The 16,720-nt window shown below is 42.9% G+C and overlaps 1 protein-coding gene across 2 annotated transcripts in view; it reads right to left on the bottom strand.

Annotated features, from left to right (window-relative positions):
- Tarbp1 (TAR (HIV-1) RNA binding protein 1) overlaps window positions 1-16,720 on the bottom strand; it is a gene marked incomplete in the record, with an annotated part of 60,060 nt that overhangs the window by 7,745 nt on the left and 35,595 nt on the right. For both annotated transcript variants that reach the window (XM_005404955.2, XM_013504710.1), the window contains 10 exon segments: window positions 1,032-1,228; window positions 3,835-3,921; window positions 6,191-6,340; window positions 8,229-8,339; window positions 11,017-11,137; window positions 12,949-13,020; window positions 13,193-13,374; window positions 15,080-15,268; window positions 15,361-15,619; window positions 16,404-16,618. In XM_005404955.2, the coding sequence (XP_005405012.2) occupies window positions 1,032-1,228; window positions 3,835-3,921; window positions 6,191-6,340; window positions 8,229-8,339; window positions 11,017-11,137; window positions 12,949-13,020; window positions 13,193-13,374; window positions 15,080-15,268; window positions 15,361-15,619; window positions 16,404-16,618 (1,583 nt within the window).

The following is a 16,720-nucleotide window of genomic DNA, read 5'->3' as shown; positions in this document are numbered from 1 at the left end:
CTTGGGGAGGCTGAGGCAAGAGGACTGCAAGTTCAAGCCCAGCCTGGACAACTCAGCAAGACCCTATCTCAGAAAAAGGCTGGTAATGTAGCTCAGTGTGAAGGCCTTGGCCTTAATCCCCAGTACCAGTGGAGAGGTTGCAGGGGAGAATTAAGGAGACGGAGGGTTGTACACTAGTTTGTGATAAAGGCAGACTCATAACTCAAAAAACTTGTTTGTACCAGGTTCTCACTGGATGGTCATAGCAAAACCCCCTACAATGTTATTAGGTTTCCCAACTGTTTCACTGGCCTAATATGCTGCTTCCAACCTTTCCTGTTTGTGCACATAAATTAGTGGTCCTTCTCTGACCATCCCAAGAAAAACCTTTCATGTTGACTGATGTTACCTGGGTCTCAAATTTATAAAAGTCCCAGCACTCCTGGATGATAACTGATCGTAATAAAAAGCTATGAAACAAAACAATACTTTGGAGACAAAGAAACAGAAAGATTTAGGACTCCATGTCCAGCCAAGGGATGACAGGAGCAGGACCAAGGAGAGGTTCATGTCCAGTCACAGGGGCTTTACAGAACACTGGACCACGCACACTAGCTTCAGCAGCAGCAAAATCTGCCTGCCTACCACTGCACATTGGGGCGAAGGAGCGTGTAGGGAATGAAGAGCTCGCCTTCCAAAGAAAGGGAAGCCTGGAGCTAGAAGTGGGCCAGCCAAGGAAGGGGAGCACTCTGAAGTCTCTGAGGTCCGATTCTGCAGCCTCACAGGCATCTGAAAGCAGCAGAGGAAGGAGACAGGAGACACCTGCTACACACTTAAGATTCACACCAACAGTATAGTATGCAAAAAGTCACTTGTGAAATAAAGGATTGAGGATAAAGAGCAATAAAGTTCCTGGAAAGGCCACTAGTGTGTGTACTGAAGAGCGAGCTGATTGCTCCAGTCTAACCCAAGGTGTGGTGTAACAGCGCATCAGTGCACAAGGATGAGGGGCCAGCCCTCCTGGTCCTCTGGGCTTTGTGAGTTGCCCTTACCCTGTTCCCTGCATGCTCTCTGCTTGGCTGAGACTGCGCTCGATGACAGTGGTCCACGCATTACACTCTTCAACACCTAGTGCTTTGCATACGTCCCAGACTTTCTTCAGAGCGACAAGAGCATACAGCCGAACACTGAAGTTGTGGCTGAGACACCACTGCAGTGCGATGAGGACGGCCTGCTTCAGAAGTGGGGTCTGCAGAGAGAGGACACGAACACTGTACTTGAGCTGTACTGTGTGGTGGGGCATGGCTCACATCGCTGGCTGGCTGGCAGCACTTATTTCTCCCCAACAGTGAGTTATTGGTATCCCCAATTTTCTCAGAAATAAAAACAGGTTCTCTGGGCCCCTGTGTTCATCCTTGCCACAGTGCACCCCCTGCTCCCATCCCCAGGCAGACTTGAGGGGAGAGCTTTGATGCTCACTGAGACAGCTCCTGCCTGTGTTCTAGAAATGTGGCCCTATCTCTGATTACCAACCTGGGCTGAAAAAGTTAGAACTGCACGGCAGAAGCCCCACTTTTGGTGGCCCATGATGTGCTCCTAAGCAAGACACCACACAATGCTGTCTTCCTGCTTGTCACTAGTTTCTGAGCTACTTCTTTCTCAGTGGTGGCATTGGGCCACAGCACTGAAGAGTGGCAGCAAAGTCAGAGATGAGGAGAACAAAATGCTTAATACTGCCTGTGGTCTTCTCCTGTGATCTAATGGATTAATACTCTCCAACTTTTAAAATCCCATGACTTTAAAACACCAAATGAATGTCAGAAGCTACATGATATTCCCACCAAAGGCCTCCCTCCACAGGTCATCTAGAAATGCTAAATGGCCTGCACCTGGCCCAGAGTCCCATGGTTAGTTTCTCCTGACCAATCAACAACCGCCATATCCATAGAACCATTTACCAGGAAATCTGCATGGTTAGTAACACAATTTAATTACCCACAGTTTCTCTGAGAATAAAACACAAATATCAATAATCCTTTCTTTCATTCCTTCACTCAACAAGTCACTGACATTTATTTCTCCAAAGCCACTGTCTTACCAGTTTATCAGTGCTGGGACACCAACAGACAGAGACACACACACACCCCCCACAACATTACATGTATAAGATCTAACAGAAAAATACAGTAAATGTTTAAATTTAAAAATGTATTAGAGTAAAAGACCTATTGCTATTAGTGCCCTCAAAATCCTCCTTCCCTTCAAACACATCCCATCATTCTTGCCACTTTCTGGAAGTTTTCTTTCATGACTTCAGTTGTGCTGTCATGGCTGTCTCTGTCATGAATTTATTCAAAACATTCACCTTTTATGGTCATTTTGACCATGGGGAAGAGCCAGAAGGTGCACAGTGCCAGGTCCAGTGAATAAAGACACCACAATGTTTTTTACGAGGTTGCCTTTCCTTTGGATGGCACTCAGCAGCCACAGTCACTATGTTTGTTCACACCTTGTAAAGGCATGAAAGACGACACCCAGAACTGCTTCAGAAAGTGATAAAAATGAGGAGCTCTGTTCAAAGTGAGGCTGAGTATTTTGAGGGGAACTGATGGCAATGTGCCTTTTACTCTAATAAAATTTGAATTTTTTACTTTAAATGTTCACTGTATTTTCAATCACACCTCAAGCAGCCATCCCATGTGATGAACAGCTGTGATCATCACGTCTCCCTGCAACAGGTTAGTGAGGACCACATGTAGGAAGGGGAGGGACATGGAGAACAAGGGCACATTAGAGGACACTAAGGAAATACAGACAAAGGAAAACAGATTGACTTGGCTGGAGGGAAGATCTACGAAAAATTCCAAGGGTGGCAGAGGAAACAACATAATTTCTGAAGACATATGCTAAGAGTAAAGTTATATTCCAGCAGCCAACAGGTGGGCAAGTCAACTATGATAACCAAGCCTCTTAAGAGGACAAAATGAAAACTAAGAAGAGAGGCAAAAGGGAATGTAAATAACAAATTACTAACATGCTGTAATCCTTCGCAATGTCACAGTGTACACGTGACATCTCAGCAGAGCAACTGCTCCCCAAAACCATAGCTTACACACCACAAATGTCACACACACCATTTTACATGCACTATTTTGAGGGTGCACAACTTTACAGGGTGGTGTCATCACCCTGATTTTCACATTAGGTACGGAATGTGAAGAGAGGGAACTGAGCACTGCTAGTGAAGGGACTGCTGTCCCCAACACCATGTGTCTACAGAAGGCCTCTTGGCTATTGGACAACCTATCTGGGGCCTTCCCCTGCCTTTATTCTGTGCCGTGGCTCCGACCTTGGCCCAACAAGACCATCTGCATCTGGGTGACTTCCCCTGCTGACTCCTGACCTAGGGTCTCCTTGCTCACCTCTTTCAGGCTTGTTTACAATCTTCTCCCCAGAAGAGTCCTTCCTGAAGTCCCCCTACCATAAGATGGTCTCCACGAGCATTTGTAAATAGCTCCCATTCAGTCAAGAAAGGAAGTAAGGGAAATCCTATGTAAAGAATCTCTAATATTTGCATAAAATTAAAAATCATTTATATCCATGGCAGTCACCTATTAATGTGCCTACAAAGTCAGCAAGACTCTCTGTGCACACGCCTATGAGGAGTAATAAATGTGATGCTGGGCGTGGTGGCGCACGCCTCTAATCCCAGCACTAACGAGGTTGAGGCGGGAGGATTGCTTTGAGTTTAAGGCCAGCCTGCGCCACACTGCAACACCAAAAGTGGTACAAACACATATAATTCATCTTTTGAAACTCAAGTTTAAACTTTTTATATAAACAATTCAAACTCACCTTGTCTGGAATATTTTGAATGATGATGCCAAAATGGGACAAAACTGATAAAAATGTACAAATGCTTGTTTTAAGTTTTTCTTCACCCTGAAAGAGAATTAGATAGGCAGATTTTAATTCCTGGGCTGCTGTGAGCTCAGCACTGCATAGCACCATGCCAGACTCTGGGAGCACAGAGGAGGGAAGCAGCTTCTTCCCTGTATGGGGCCACAGGATCAGAAGCAAGGAAGGAGGGGTCCCCCAGAACCAAGTGCCAAGGAACACAGCACGTAGGAGGTGTCGTAAAGCACCAAGTGATTTAGTTACAGACACCCACAGCAAGTGGCAGAGCCCAGGGCACATGCCCTTCAGAGGAGGCAAGTGCTATGGGACAGGCAGGATAGGGTGGAGAAGCAGTGGGCACAGGGGAGCAGGAAGGAAGGGACAGGTGAAAAGGACGGGACAAGAGACACAGAGGCAGTGTGAGGCAGAGGCAGAAGAGGTGACATGGCAGTATGGCAGGACAGGACTAAGGCTCCAAAGGGAAACAGAATCATACCATGGAAAACTTTAAAAGCGATGACAAAAAGCTATGAATGAGTGGTAAACTGGACTCTGGAAACGTCCTCAGTGACAGTGATTTGGAGTCATCTACTACTGTAGTGATAAGAAACTGAGGGGTGCCAGACAGACAGGCCAGGAAAGAGACCTCAGGCAGGAGGACCTGGGAGATGATGGGCTCCTTTATCTAACCACAAGATGGGTACTCGGAAGTCCCTGCTTTTAAGGAACTAAGGACCTTGTGGGGAGGAAAGCAAAAATCAAGAAGATTAAAGTTCTAGCTATGGGAAGTATGATTTATGAGCTATAGGGAACCTCAAATAAGCGGATCCAAATCCTCAGGGAGGCATGTCCATTAGCAACAACATATGAACAAGAGAAAGCCATCCAGAAGAGGAGGAAGACATGCTTCCAGCAGTGGACACAGCATGCACAGTGGCCTGGGTACAAAAGGACTAGTGAGAAATCAGAAAAATTAAAAAGGCTAGAAACACAGCACTGTGGGAGGTTAAGGAGGAAGATTATAAGTTCCAGCCCCAGCCTTAGCAATTTAGTAAGACCCTGACTCAAAATTAAAAAAAAAAAAAAAAAAATCAATAATAATTTTAAAAAGGGTGATGGAGATAAAGCTGGAGATGAAGCTCAGTGTGCAGGCTGAGAGTTCTATCCTTGTACAGTGAAAAAAAAAAAAGAAAAGAAAAAAGAGGCCACAGTATCCAAATATTCAGGCCCCACCCACTTTGGGAGGGCTGCTCATATGACTTTTTGGGCCAATGAGACCTTCAAGCATGCCAAAGCCAGTGGACGACTCTGCACTTGGGGACAAGCCCACCTGAGTGCTCCATCCTGGAACCACAAACCACCATGCAGAGACCCAGCCAGCCTGCACGGGACAAGACGTGAGGACCATGCCGGCCAACAGAACTGTTCTTGCCGTTACAGCTGAGATGACACACAAGGGAATGAAAACCAAAGTCCCATCCCTGCAGGACACGTGGAACAGCAGTGCCTGCCAGGGCAGTCGGCACTGGGAATCACAAACACTGTTGTTCACAGCACTGCTGGGGAGGGGTATAGCAACAGAAAGGGGGACCAGATGGCATGGTGGTGCACACCTGCAATCCCAGTACCCTAAGAACCTAAGGCGGTTAGCTCTTAGGTCTGAGCCCAGCCTCAGCAATTTAGTGAAATTCCATCTCAAAATAAAGAGTGAAAAGAGTATGAAGGTCTTAGATTCAATTCCCCAGTACTCCCCAACACAAATACACAGAGAAAAAGAAAAAAAAAGCCAAGATGATCAGCATGACTCAGTGCAGAAGGGGAATGGAACACGGAAGGCAGGGAGCCTGCGTTATGGCCTCCATCACCAATCTTAGATCAGTTCCTCAAGTTATTTTCAAGGCGTAAGAAATAGCGTTAGCCAGTGCAGGCAGGGCACAGGTGACACTAGGACAGAAGTGGTGATGGGGTTCCCCTCTGTTCTGCTTCAGTCTTGCTTGAAATTTCCCTACTAAAGAATTTTTTTTTAATTAAGGAATGCATTTAGCTCCTCATCATTCTTAATTCTAAGTTCAAATGAAGACTTGATTACTGCTGAATAACAAAAGCCTTTCTACCTTTGTTTTGTTGGAAATAGAACAGCCCTCAAATAAAAACTATCATATAGTCAAGGTAAACTAGATATTTCCATGTCCTAAGTTACTTCAGAACTTGCAAACATAATTTACAATGTCAACACATCAGGGAAATTGACAGCCAAAAACAACTACAGTCGAAATCAGAGTTTAGAAAAACATTAAAAGTCTCTTTTACTTACATAAGAAAAGCAATCCCAGAACTTTGGAAGAAATTGAGGGAATTTATGAAGAATTAATATAATAATCCATTCTATAAAATATTTTATGGAAGCTTGATTGTTGGTGAAACCAGCATGAAAAATCTTGTCAATAATTCCATTCAAGAAATTCTGAGAAAAATAAAGTTCACAAAACTGTTATTAATTTTAGCTTTTAAAAATTCCCCATAATTATTAAAAGGCTTAGTTTTATGTAAGTTACCAAATCCACAACTCTCCATGCAAAGACCCTAAAATGTGTTGACTGAAATTAGTACTGTATGATTTATTTGGGCATCAATCCTCTCAGGAACATTATCATCATCTGTGCCTTTACTGGGGGAGGAAAAGATTCAAAGAAGCTGAATAATTTTCTCAGAGCCACATAGTTATGAAGTAGCAGGATTCAGACGCAAATCTTAACCTCTGAAACCAGAGCAGCTCAGAAGCCAACATCAACAAGGAAAACAAAGTCACAGTCTGCAGGCTGCGCTTCCTCAGGCCCTAGGGTCTCTCCAGCCTTGTGACACTGCCGTTCTCTGGCCAAGCCTTGGGGCTCCAGAATCATCCTTTCACCCCTACACTTCTGTTCAAAAGTGTACTTCCCTCTGAGTAATGGATCACATCTAACTAGCAGGCAAAGAATAATTATCTATTTAAATAAGCATATTAACAAATAACATGTTTATTTCTTTACTTTAAAGAAGAAAAATCTGCCTTAATAGAACTTGTACCATGTGAAACAGAGGAAAAAACCTCATTTTACGCCTTAAAACAAGGAGCATGGACTCTGGCATTCAACTTGACTTTCAAGACCACCGCCAGCATCCCCTTGCGATGTGCCTCATGGGCAGGTAACCTCAGCTCTCTGCAGTGTTCTCACGTATAAAGGGGAATATTTATGCCTGGCGTTGAAAGACTATTCAGAAGATTAAGTGGAACCGTAAGGTATAACAATTGGAGACATTCAGCAGTGCTCTCCACGACAGATGTGCTAGTTTCAGTCTTTCTTCCAGGCCCTGTGAGTGCTGACGACCACCCTCCAGTATTAGCCTGCTCTGTGGGAATCAAGAAAATACACTCTCGGTAAGCCGGTAAAGCATTTCTAGAATGTTTTTTTAAAAAAGTATTTTAAGTGTATTATATATAGTGTTTTTTAAATTTGAAACAGCTCTTTTAGCTGTCCTCTGACATTTACACAAATATACGCACACACACTGCCTCTGCTGTGTTCTATCTCATAGAACCCAACGTTTCATAAAATTATAGTAAAAAAGAGGCTGATATATTTTTAAAAATCCCTCATATTGAAAGAGGGTGAGAAGGATGTAGGAAATTTGAAGTGTGAAAGAATCTTTGTGCTTTCAAAACTTGTCTTTAAAATTGCATGTGTCACTGTTACTTCCTCATCATGAAGAACATTTTCTTTACAGGAGCAAGGTGGGGAGGAGGTCAGACAGAGTCCACTCTAGTATTCTCTGCTTCCTAGGGGAAAGAAATGGGAACTGTGGAAACAGGAACTCTATCGTGGAGAAAGAGGCTGCCCTTTGCTGAACTAGTGTGTGTGGCCACTGTACACATGAGATCAAGGGCAAAAAAATCCACCATGGAATGACGTAGCCTACCCCACACTGTAATTCTTCTGGTTGTGGAAAACAGATAATCCAAAACATAATGCTCCACAATGACTGTGCTATGGGAAATGAGGAGTTCAGGGTTTATGTTTTCTGATCAAATGGCATAGAATCTTTTAATTGTTTACAATGTCACATTAAAACACTGAAGAAAAAACACGAAGCAAGACCAGGTAAACCAACTTCCAATTTATTTCTACAACACCTAACTTCCTTAGCATTCTACTGAAATATTCTCAATAACTGCCTTTTTATACACTGAGGTATACATTTTAAGCACCATTACCTTTTGAATTTTAAAAAAGCGCATGACAGTTTTTATAAAGCAGTTTACTCATATGGAAACATTAAGGCTTCTAAGGGTAGAAGTGTAATAAATGTCACACCTGGTCAAAGCTGGGAAAAAGTATGAGCAGAGTCTGCCATATCCGGTTCTTCACGCGGTGCTGGAGAGAATTCTCGTAGTAGCGAGTTCTGGTCTTGAAAACCAACTCATCCTGGAGGGGCAGGAACAAAATCAGCCATTTCAAAGTTAAAAGGCTAAAAATGGGTATGGTGGTCTTTCGTTTCTCCAAAAGCACGTAGTAGCATAAGATAAGGAATTACACTTAAAAATCCCCTTTCAAATTATTGAATTTTGTTGCTTCTAAATTTCTTCTTGTAAAATTAGAAAAGAAACCATAAAACTGGGAGATACAGATCACAGGTAACTGGGAGAGTTACCAGATATTACAATGTACCAATATAGGCACTTCTCATGTTATGCCCCTCTCTCCTGTTCCCATTTGGAGTAATTTTGCTACAAATGCAGCCATCACAGGAAATGCCAGTGTAATGATGTCTCTAGACACAAGATGGCAGCACGAAGCCTCTCCACATTACCACAGTGCTCTACAGACTTTAATGGTCTGTGCAGCCTAAACTCACCCAGCCATGAGGTTGTTTTGCAGCGCTGAGGACAGAAACTAGGGCCTTACCACTGAGCCACAACCCAAGCCCTCAAATCTGACTTCTGTCATCATAATTCTTGGTGCTAAGTATTTGTACTTTCAAATGGCTTCAAGGTGGAAAAGTCATCTATCATCTCCAAAGCCATTTCTGTCGATGGGGACCATTTTCCCCTCTGACTCTCCTCCTGTAAGCCCAACCTACACATCTGAGAGTGTATAAAACACCATGAGATCCCAAACAAATGCTTATTTAAGATACCTGACAATGACTAGACTCTCACAACTTTCTCTATCATTGTTTGTATTGTATTTGAGGAAGCTATCTTCTAAAGCAGGCACTTTCAGATTTCCTATGTTGCTCAGGCTCACTGTAACAATATGACACCATGAGGGTGGATCCTCCCACATTCAAAAGCAGCACCTGCTCCTCAACAAACCTCTCAGGAAGCCTGGCCTTGGGCTTTAGGAGTTACAGCCCCAGTCCTCACAATGAAGTGCTAAGATTCCCTGTCAGCTCAAATCCTTCCCTCCTGTCCTTGTTCCACTCACTGGACTCAATATCTAGAAAAATCTTTACTTTCTCTGTTAGTCTGTCAACTCTATCCTACTTTTCTGAGTCTCCCAATCCAAGATGCACTGGTAGAAAAATCCCCACCCTCTCTTCAAGAGCACAATCCTATCTTCACCCATCTCAAAGCCATGGAGAAATTTCCTGCTTCTGAGCCACCTCGGGGCCTGAAATTCAGGGCTCCACTGGGCTTTAGAGTCCTAGTACAGGTATGTAAAAGGGGACCGCAATCCCCAGATTCAGATTCCTCAGGTGGGGGCCAGGACTAGAGATCTGCAATCCTAACAGGCTCCTGAGAGATACTGGCACTGCTGGCCCAGAGAAGACTCTCAGAATTGTTGCACCATACTGTCATTTCTTTTTTCCCACATCTGTTTTCCAAAGTGGCAGCACCATTTTATAACACACCAGCAACAAAGGAGGGTCCCAAGATGTCTCTCCCCACCAACACTTGCTGTTCTCACAGTTGTTCTCTGCAGCCATCCCAGTGGATGTGAGGTGACTGCTAGGGGACACCGCCTGTGTGTGATGCTGGTCTCCCTGTAACTATAATCTTCCCTGCCTACTGGGCAGGTTCCTTCAACACACTCACAGGCGCTAGTTACTGCATATCTTCCTTACCTCTTGTCCTGCCAGGGGCCGCCCCACCTACTTCATTCTCAGAGCAAACTCCTAAGAGTGCCACATGCACCGTCTCCACTTGCTCAACCCCCTTTTCTTCTCACTCCTTTATGCTTAGGCTCCCATTCCAGTACTTCTTCCCCAAACACCTTTGTCAGCAATCAATGGCAGGAGACAGGAAAGGCACCAACAGCTCCTTTCCTGCACACAGTACTTTCCTCACTTGGCTCTGCACACCATTCTGCCTGGTGTTCTTCTACCTCCTGACAATGCATCACCCAAATGTTACATTGTAAAGAGGCCCCCCCTGACCCTTAAATCAACAGCCAACTGAACACTGCCATGTGAATTTTGAATCCCTCTGATGGAATACCCTGTTCCCCGACTTTAATTTCTACTCACTGGGAAGGCACCAATAAAACACTTTCGTGACAGGCATGTTGGTGCATACCTGTAATTTCAGAACCCTGAGCGGCTGAGGCAGGAAAACCGCAAGTTCAAGCCCAGCCTGATGAACATAGTGACTTAGTGAGACTTTATTTTGTTTCAGAATTTTTAAAAAGGCTGGGTGTAGCTCACTGTGAAGGTCCTGAATTCAATTCTGAATGTCATATGCATGCATGTTTTCTTTTGGAAAGAAAGTTTCATCAATCTCAGGTAATCATCATAAACCAGATATAGATACAACATGCTACATCAGAAGCAAATCCTGAGGTGACTTTTCATGGACTCTGAAGTCATAGCAATCAGCTTTTCACCCTATGGAGCTTCCCAAATGCTGACCTATTTATGCTGTTTGTATGCATGCAGCACTGTAAACACAAGGTTTAGGCATACACGGGCTGAGGGTCAGAGGGCACAAGGAAGCCAAGTTGGACAGTTACTAATTAACACATGATTAAAAATAGAGAATACAGACTTCATGTTTTCCTAAAAAATATTTAGAAATACATATTCTAGCAGCATGACGAACAAATGCTGGACTTTGACCCATTAAAATTAAAGACAATTTAAAGTAAAATAAAACATATTTACTTTATCCAATAGCTTCACTGCAATATCTTCTGCAAACAACTTGTGGGATGCGTTTGAGCCATCTAATAAACACAAGAATTTGACAGCACAGATTCTCACGTAATAGTCTTCTCTTTTAGTACTAAAAAACATAAAATGAATTTATTTTATACCTTCATATATTTTGAAAATGGAAAAATACATAGAAACTAATTTCAAAAATACTGTAACAAATACCACACCTGCCCACCAACAAGCAAAGATTATGTAGGCCCATACTTAATGACTGTGGCGGTTAAGCGTGATCATGTCAGCTTAGTTGGTTTGGGATCTGCCCAGGGGACTGGTGGAGCACACTCCTTGGGTTGTATGGGTGGATCATGGTGGTGTGACCTTAGGGTCTATGTCTGGTTCTTTCCTCTCAGGCACTGTTCCCTTGAGCTATCACATTTCTGCCTTGTAGCCAGCTGACCATAGACTGGATTCCCTTAATACATGAGCCAATTAAACCTCTCCTCCTTTAAATTGTGGGTGTATGATACTGTGTCTCAGCAGTGGGAAAGCTAATATAATGTCAATATTTTAAAATTTAGAATACAGAAGATAACAATTGACCATATTAAAAGGACAGTGAGTTCAGAAAGTATAAGTGAGCACAAATGCATCCACATTTCTGGAAAAACAACATACACACTACTGGTGTGCTTTGTCCTGAAGAGGACAAAGCAGCTACCTGCTCACTCAGGGAAACTACCCAACACCGTCTTTATTACATACTCAAATGCACTTCCTCTAAATAGGGGGGCAAATCTGGAAGCACTGTGTGCCCTGAATATCCCAGCATTTCCAGCAGCCAAATGTGGAAAGATAAATTAAGAAAAATGATCGATTATTTCCAAATTTCAACTTCTGTGATGTGAATAAAGATCACTTTAACAACAAAGCATCTGTCTAGTAGAAATGAAAGTATTTCACAACCAATCACTAGAAAATTTCTTTTATTGCTACACTAAACCAGATAAGAAAAAAAACTTAACAGCAACAATAAAAATAGTGTATGTATTTAATAAAGATTGGCAGACAATTTAAGACATAGCACTCAGAATAGTAAAACTTCTATGACCACTGATTGAAATTACTTATTATTCTCAACTCGAATCAGAGAGAATGATACACTTTTAATCATGTTCATAAAAATATAGTTTTGAACGCTAAGTGAAAAAAGTAAAACTTGAAAAAGATATCTCACAAGCTCCGAAAAATTAGTAGAAAGGTTAGAATAAGAGTAGTCTTATTCTAGAAATCAAACCCTTACAGTCTCTCCCCAAACTCCTCAAGTTGTATACATACAGCTTCTTATCTGTCAACTATGCTTCAGTAAGAGGTTTAAATTTGGAAAAAAAATAGGACCCCTTTTCAGAGTGATTCTATTTTTGTGCATAGCCTACTGACTCATTAATGGTGAATTTGATTTGTAAGTCCCATCCCAAGAAAGAACTGAAGCATAAGGCATGTGTGTTGAAGAGCACCTCCCCACAGAGGAGGGTATGAGTTTATGCTCTGCAAAGACACTTCCTTATTTATACAAGGCTTCGCAATACATTTACCAACATTCACTGAACTTCAATAAATACTAAAAGATGTGAAAAAAAAATATTAGCAAGGAATACAATTATTTTTGGTGGAGCAGGGGGGGTGGTGGTGGTTAAGGTGCTGGGGATGGAACCTAGGGCCTTGCACATGCTAGGAACGTGCTTAACCACCGAGCTACATCCCAGCCCAGGGGGATATGATTTCTAATACACTTCTGAGGGCTTGGTCAATATCTTAAAATAGATTACAGTATTTGTCACTTGTAAATATTAAACTGGACAAAAACAGAATATTTGTTGTACAATGTTAAATGTGGAAAATTTCATGTTTGTCAAGATAAAATAAACCCATCACACTTACTTTTCCATAATGACATTTGCTGCACATTCCTGTCCAAGATTTTCTATGAAGGTTTGTATGTCCTGAATAAGTCTTTCCATAAAAAATTTGAGAAGAACAGGATTAGATGAGGAAAAAAAAATGAAAGTGCTCAAGTCATTCACACTTTACAGTCTTCTGTTTGAAGCCTCAAAGCAAGGACATAATTCTACCCAGATAGGTATTTAATGTAAGTTACGACAACATGAAATAATGGTGTTTTTACCTCTGATCGCGCCTAAACACGGTTCCAAATATACAAGCCTCCAGGACAAGTTCACTGTAATTTTTGGCACTGGATAAAGATCCCTTGGAGTCAGACACTATCCAAGACTGGCAGCAGTAACTAATCAGTGTATTGAAGACTCCAGTTTTTATGGCAGACATTTCGATTATCTTATACATAATCTGGAATGAAATACAATGGCCATTTTATCCTTTGAACAATTTACTTTTAAAAAATTAATGTTGCTAAAAATGTACTTCAACGACTTCAAATGGCAGTTTCAACAAAATCATGAATAGTCTTTAAAAAATTTAAAATTCATTACGATAATTTTGCAAGATGCTCAGTAATCACAGAACGGTACTTTTTCACCTCAGTAATAAAATGTTACCAATAGTGATATTCACCCACAACTTTTCTAGAGAACTGCCTAAGGTAGTAGAAGAAAAGGGTAAAAACACCTCACATGAATTTCTTTACATTCCATACAGTCCCCGCTGGCTGAGGCAACACAGACTACGTCTCCAAGTGGGGACCTGGTTCTACTGTGGGGCAGAAAAGAACCAGAGAGGCACAGACCATGAGATAATCAGAGGACCTGACCTTCAACTTCCCTGGGGACAGGAGGCACGACTGGATTCCCAGGCCTGGTGGAATTCCCTCAGCTTACGTTTCCTACTGTATGTGTGGCTGCAAATCCAAAAACAGCAGTCCCTTAGCATCTATGGGAGTGTGGGGGTGTGGGGAGGTGCTTCCTGGATGCCCTTCGGAGACTGACATCTGCATGCAGAAGTGCAAGTAAGTCCCTTATATGAAGCAGCACAGTGTGCATATGACCTATGCACTTCTGTATACTCTAAATCATCCCTCGATGACTCATAATGCCTAATACAATGTCAATTTCATGTAAATAGTCATTATACAATGTCACTGCACTATATTGTTCAGGGCATAATGATCAAAAAAAGTCTGTACATGTTCAGTACACAGGGAATTCTTTTTTCAAATACTTTTGACCTATAGTTGGTAGAATCTGAAGATTCAAAATCTACAGATATCGAGGGCTGACTATACCGCAATAGCCTAAAGATTTTTTTCTTTTGAGGTGCTGCGGGTGGAAGCCAGGGCCTTGCATGTGCTAGGCCAGCGTCCGGCACTGGGCTCTGCCCCACTCCCAGAACAATCTAGTAAGGATTACACTCGGAGGACTGTTTCTCCACATAAGAAACCCCAGCACAGGTGCAGAGACAAAGGGCACGAAACACCTGCTTTCAGTTTCTGGGAGAACCCAGACCAACTATGGAGAAAACAAAGGGCAGCATATGCCACCCCCATGCTGCCAGGACCCGTGGGCCTACAGGAAGGTCAGTATGGCCCCATTACCAATCTCTCTAGGGTGGGAAAATACAGATTTTCATCTAGATTTCCGGATATTTTTTAAGTGCTGAGATTGAACCTGGAGCCTCACATATGTTAGGCAAGCACTGTATCTCTGAGCTGCACTCTCAGTCCTTTTTATTTTGAGATAGGGTCTCACTACATTGCCCAGATTGGCCTTAAACTTGCAATCCTCCTGCTTCAGCCTCCCAAGTAGCTGGGTTTACAAGGATATGGGATTACCACCACACCCAGTCAAATTTCCCAATTCTCCAGTTGCCAACTAACATTCAAAATTTTAAACATTGTATGAACAAATAAAATGTTAGTGAGACAGATGTGCGTCACTGGCTCTTAATCTGTGCCTTCTCTTTTCATTCCTACTCATGACCCCTTAGGCTCAAGAAGGTGTTGGCTTAGATTTTTGCAAATCTAATATCTGCTTATGAATTTAAGTCTCTTCTTCCCCCATGCCACAGGTCATACAAACTGAAAAGAAAAATAAGTTACCTCTTTTATTTTGAAATACGCCTGGCTCTTGATTTTGGCAGCAATGGTGAGAACTTTGTTATCAAAAACAAACTGAACAAAAGCCTTTAAATTAGGCCAGAATGTTAGCTGAGTGTTGCTTAAAGAAGATATAATGTTCCAGGCCATGTCAAAAGACTCTATACAGAGTGATTCAGCGGATGTCAGGAGCTGGCAGGAGAAAAGGAAAGATACACCTAGTCACTTCATTCCAGTTTGCCATTCCTCTCTTGGTCCTCAATTCATGTTGCATGGCATCTCACCTTGGGGACCAGCACCTTCATGCAACGGAACACGGGCAGGACCTGCTCAGAAGGGAGGATGGAAAGGGCGTCCAGTGCAGATCGCAGAGTCTGAGCTGGCATCTGGATGGCGGGCAGCAAGGGCTCTGGAACGGTGCCATGTGCGGCCGGAACCAGGGAGTGGTATTTTTCCAACAGGAAGGAGAGACAGACCCACTGATCATGGATGTACTGTGCAACCACTCTCCCCCATCCTTGGGAGGATGACTCTTCAAAGAAACTGAAGCAAAAAATAAAGTTACTACACCACCCCCTCAACTTGTCTCTATTCTCATAAAGGGGAACCAGAGGCTGTGGTTTAAATTCAGTTTATCCCCTAAAAAACTACATGGCAGCTCTGCCCCTTGCTTGGCTTCACTCCTTGGTACAGTGCTGGAGGGGCCTGGGAAGCCAGGGTATCTAGTACGGGTCACAGCTGTCAGGAACAGATTCATGCTTCTCCTACGGTAGTGAGTTCTCACTCTCAAGGAACTGGTCACTCTTAGTGACCAAGAGTGACCTGTTACTTAGCAAGGCTGCCCGTCACATTCTCACATCCCCATACACCTATTTGCTCTTTCGATTTTTCTGCCATGTGGTGAAGTAGCATGAATTCAAGAAGATACTGGCATAATGCTCTTGACCTTTCCAGTCTCCAGACTTTTCTTTGTGAATTACCTAGCTTCAAGTGTTCTGTTGCAGGAACGAAAGACTGACTAAGGCAACAGGTATAAATGGTCACTATCAAATTATCTGACAAAACATAAGAAACTCTATAAACCTCAATTTTCAACTATCCTAAAAGTAGTTATTTTCCCAATCCTCAATTATTCTTGAAAACTACATGTAGTCAAGTCAGATTTCAACAGAAGAGATGAACAACATGATTATACATTTTGGTCCTAAATGTAGCCTCATCTCCCAAACTTCACAGTGCCATCAGCATTGCTGGGCAATCTCCAGTTATCCCAATGACAACCAAACTGGATTTCCAGCCCTCAGCAAAAAAGACACCTCTTGCCTACCTGCTGCTCTCCATGGGGTGAGCACAGTGGCCCTGCTCCTTGGCACGGGGCTTCTCTAGCGTCTGATTAAATGGAAAAGCAGATAGAAACCTGTCCATGGGCTCAGCATCGAGGGAATCCAGCTCTGACGCAGGCTGCAGGGCACCGGCCTCATATACTGTGGCCAAAGTGGCCATACTGACTACCCTCTGGATCTGATCACCAAGAGTCGGCTCCTGTAGGGACACAGAGCATTGTTTTATTTCACATAAGCAAAGTTCCCATCAGGAAAGACACCTCAGGAAAAACATATGCTTTTTCCTTTGGCCATCAGGGGA

Source organism: Chinchilla lanigera, unplaced genomic scaffold, assembly GCF_000276665.1.
Source record: "Chinchilla lanigera isolate Chin_1 unplaced genomic scaffold, ChiLan1.0 scaffold00091, whole genome shotgun sequence".
Lineage (NCBI taxonomy): Eukaryota > Metazoa > Chordata > Mammalia > Rodentia > Chinchillidae > Chinchilla > Chinchilla lanigera.
The sequence above is the reverse complement of the archived record's forward strand: the minus strand, read 5'-3'. Positions and strand labels throughout refer to the sequence as shown.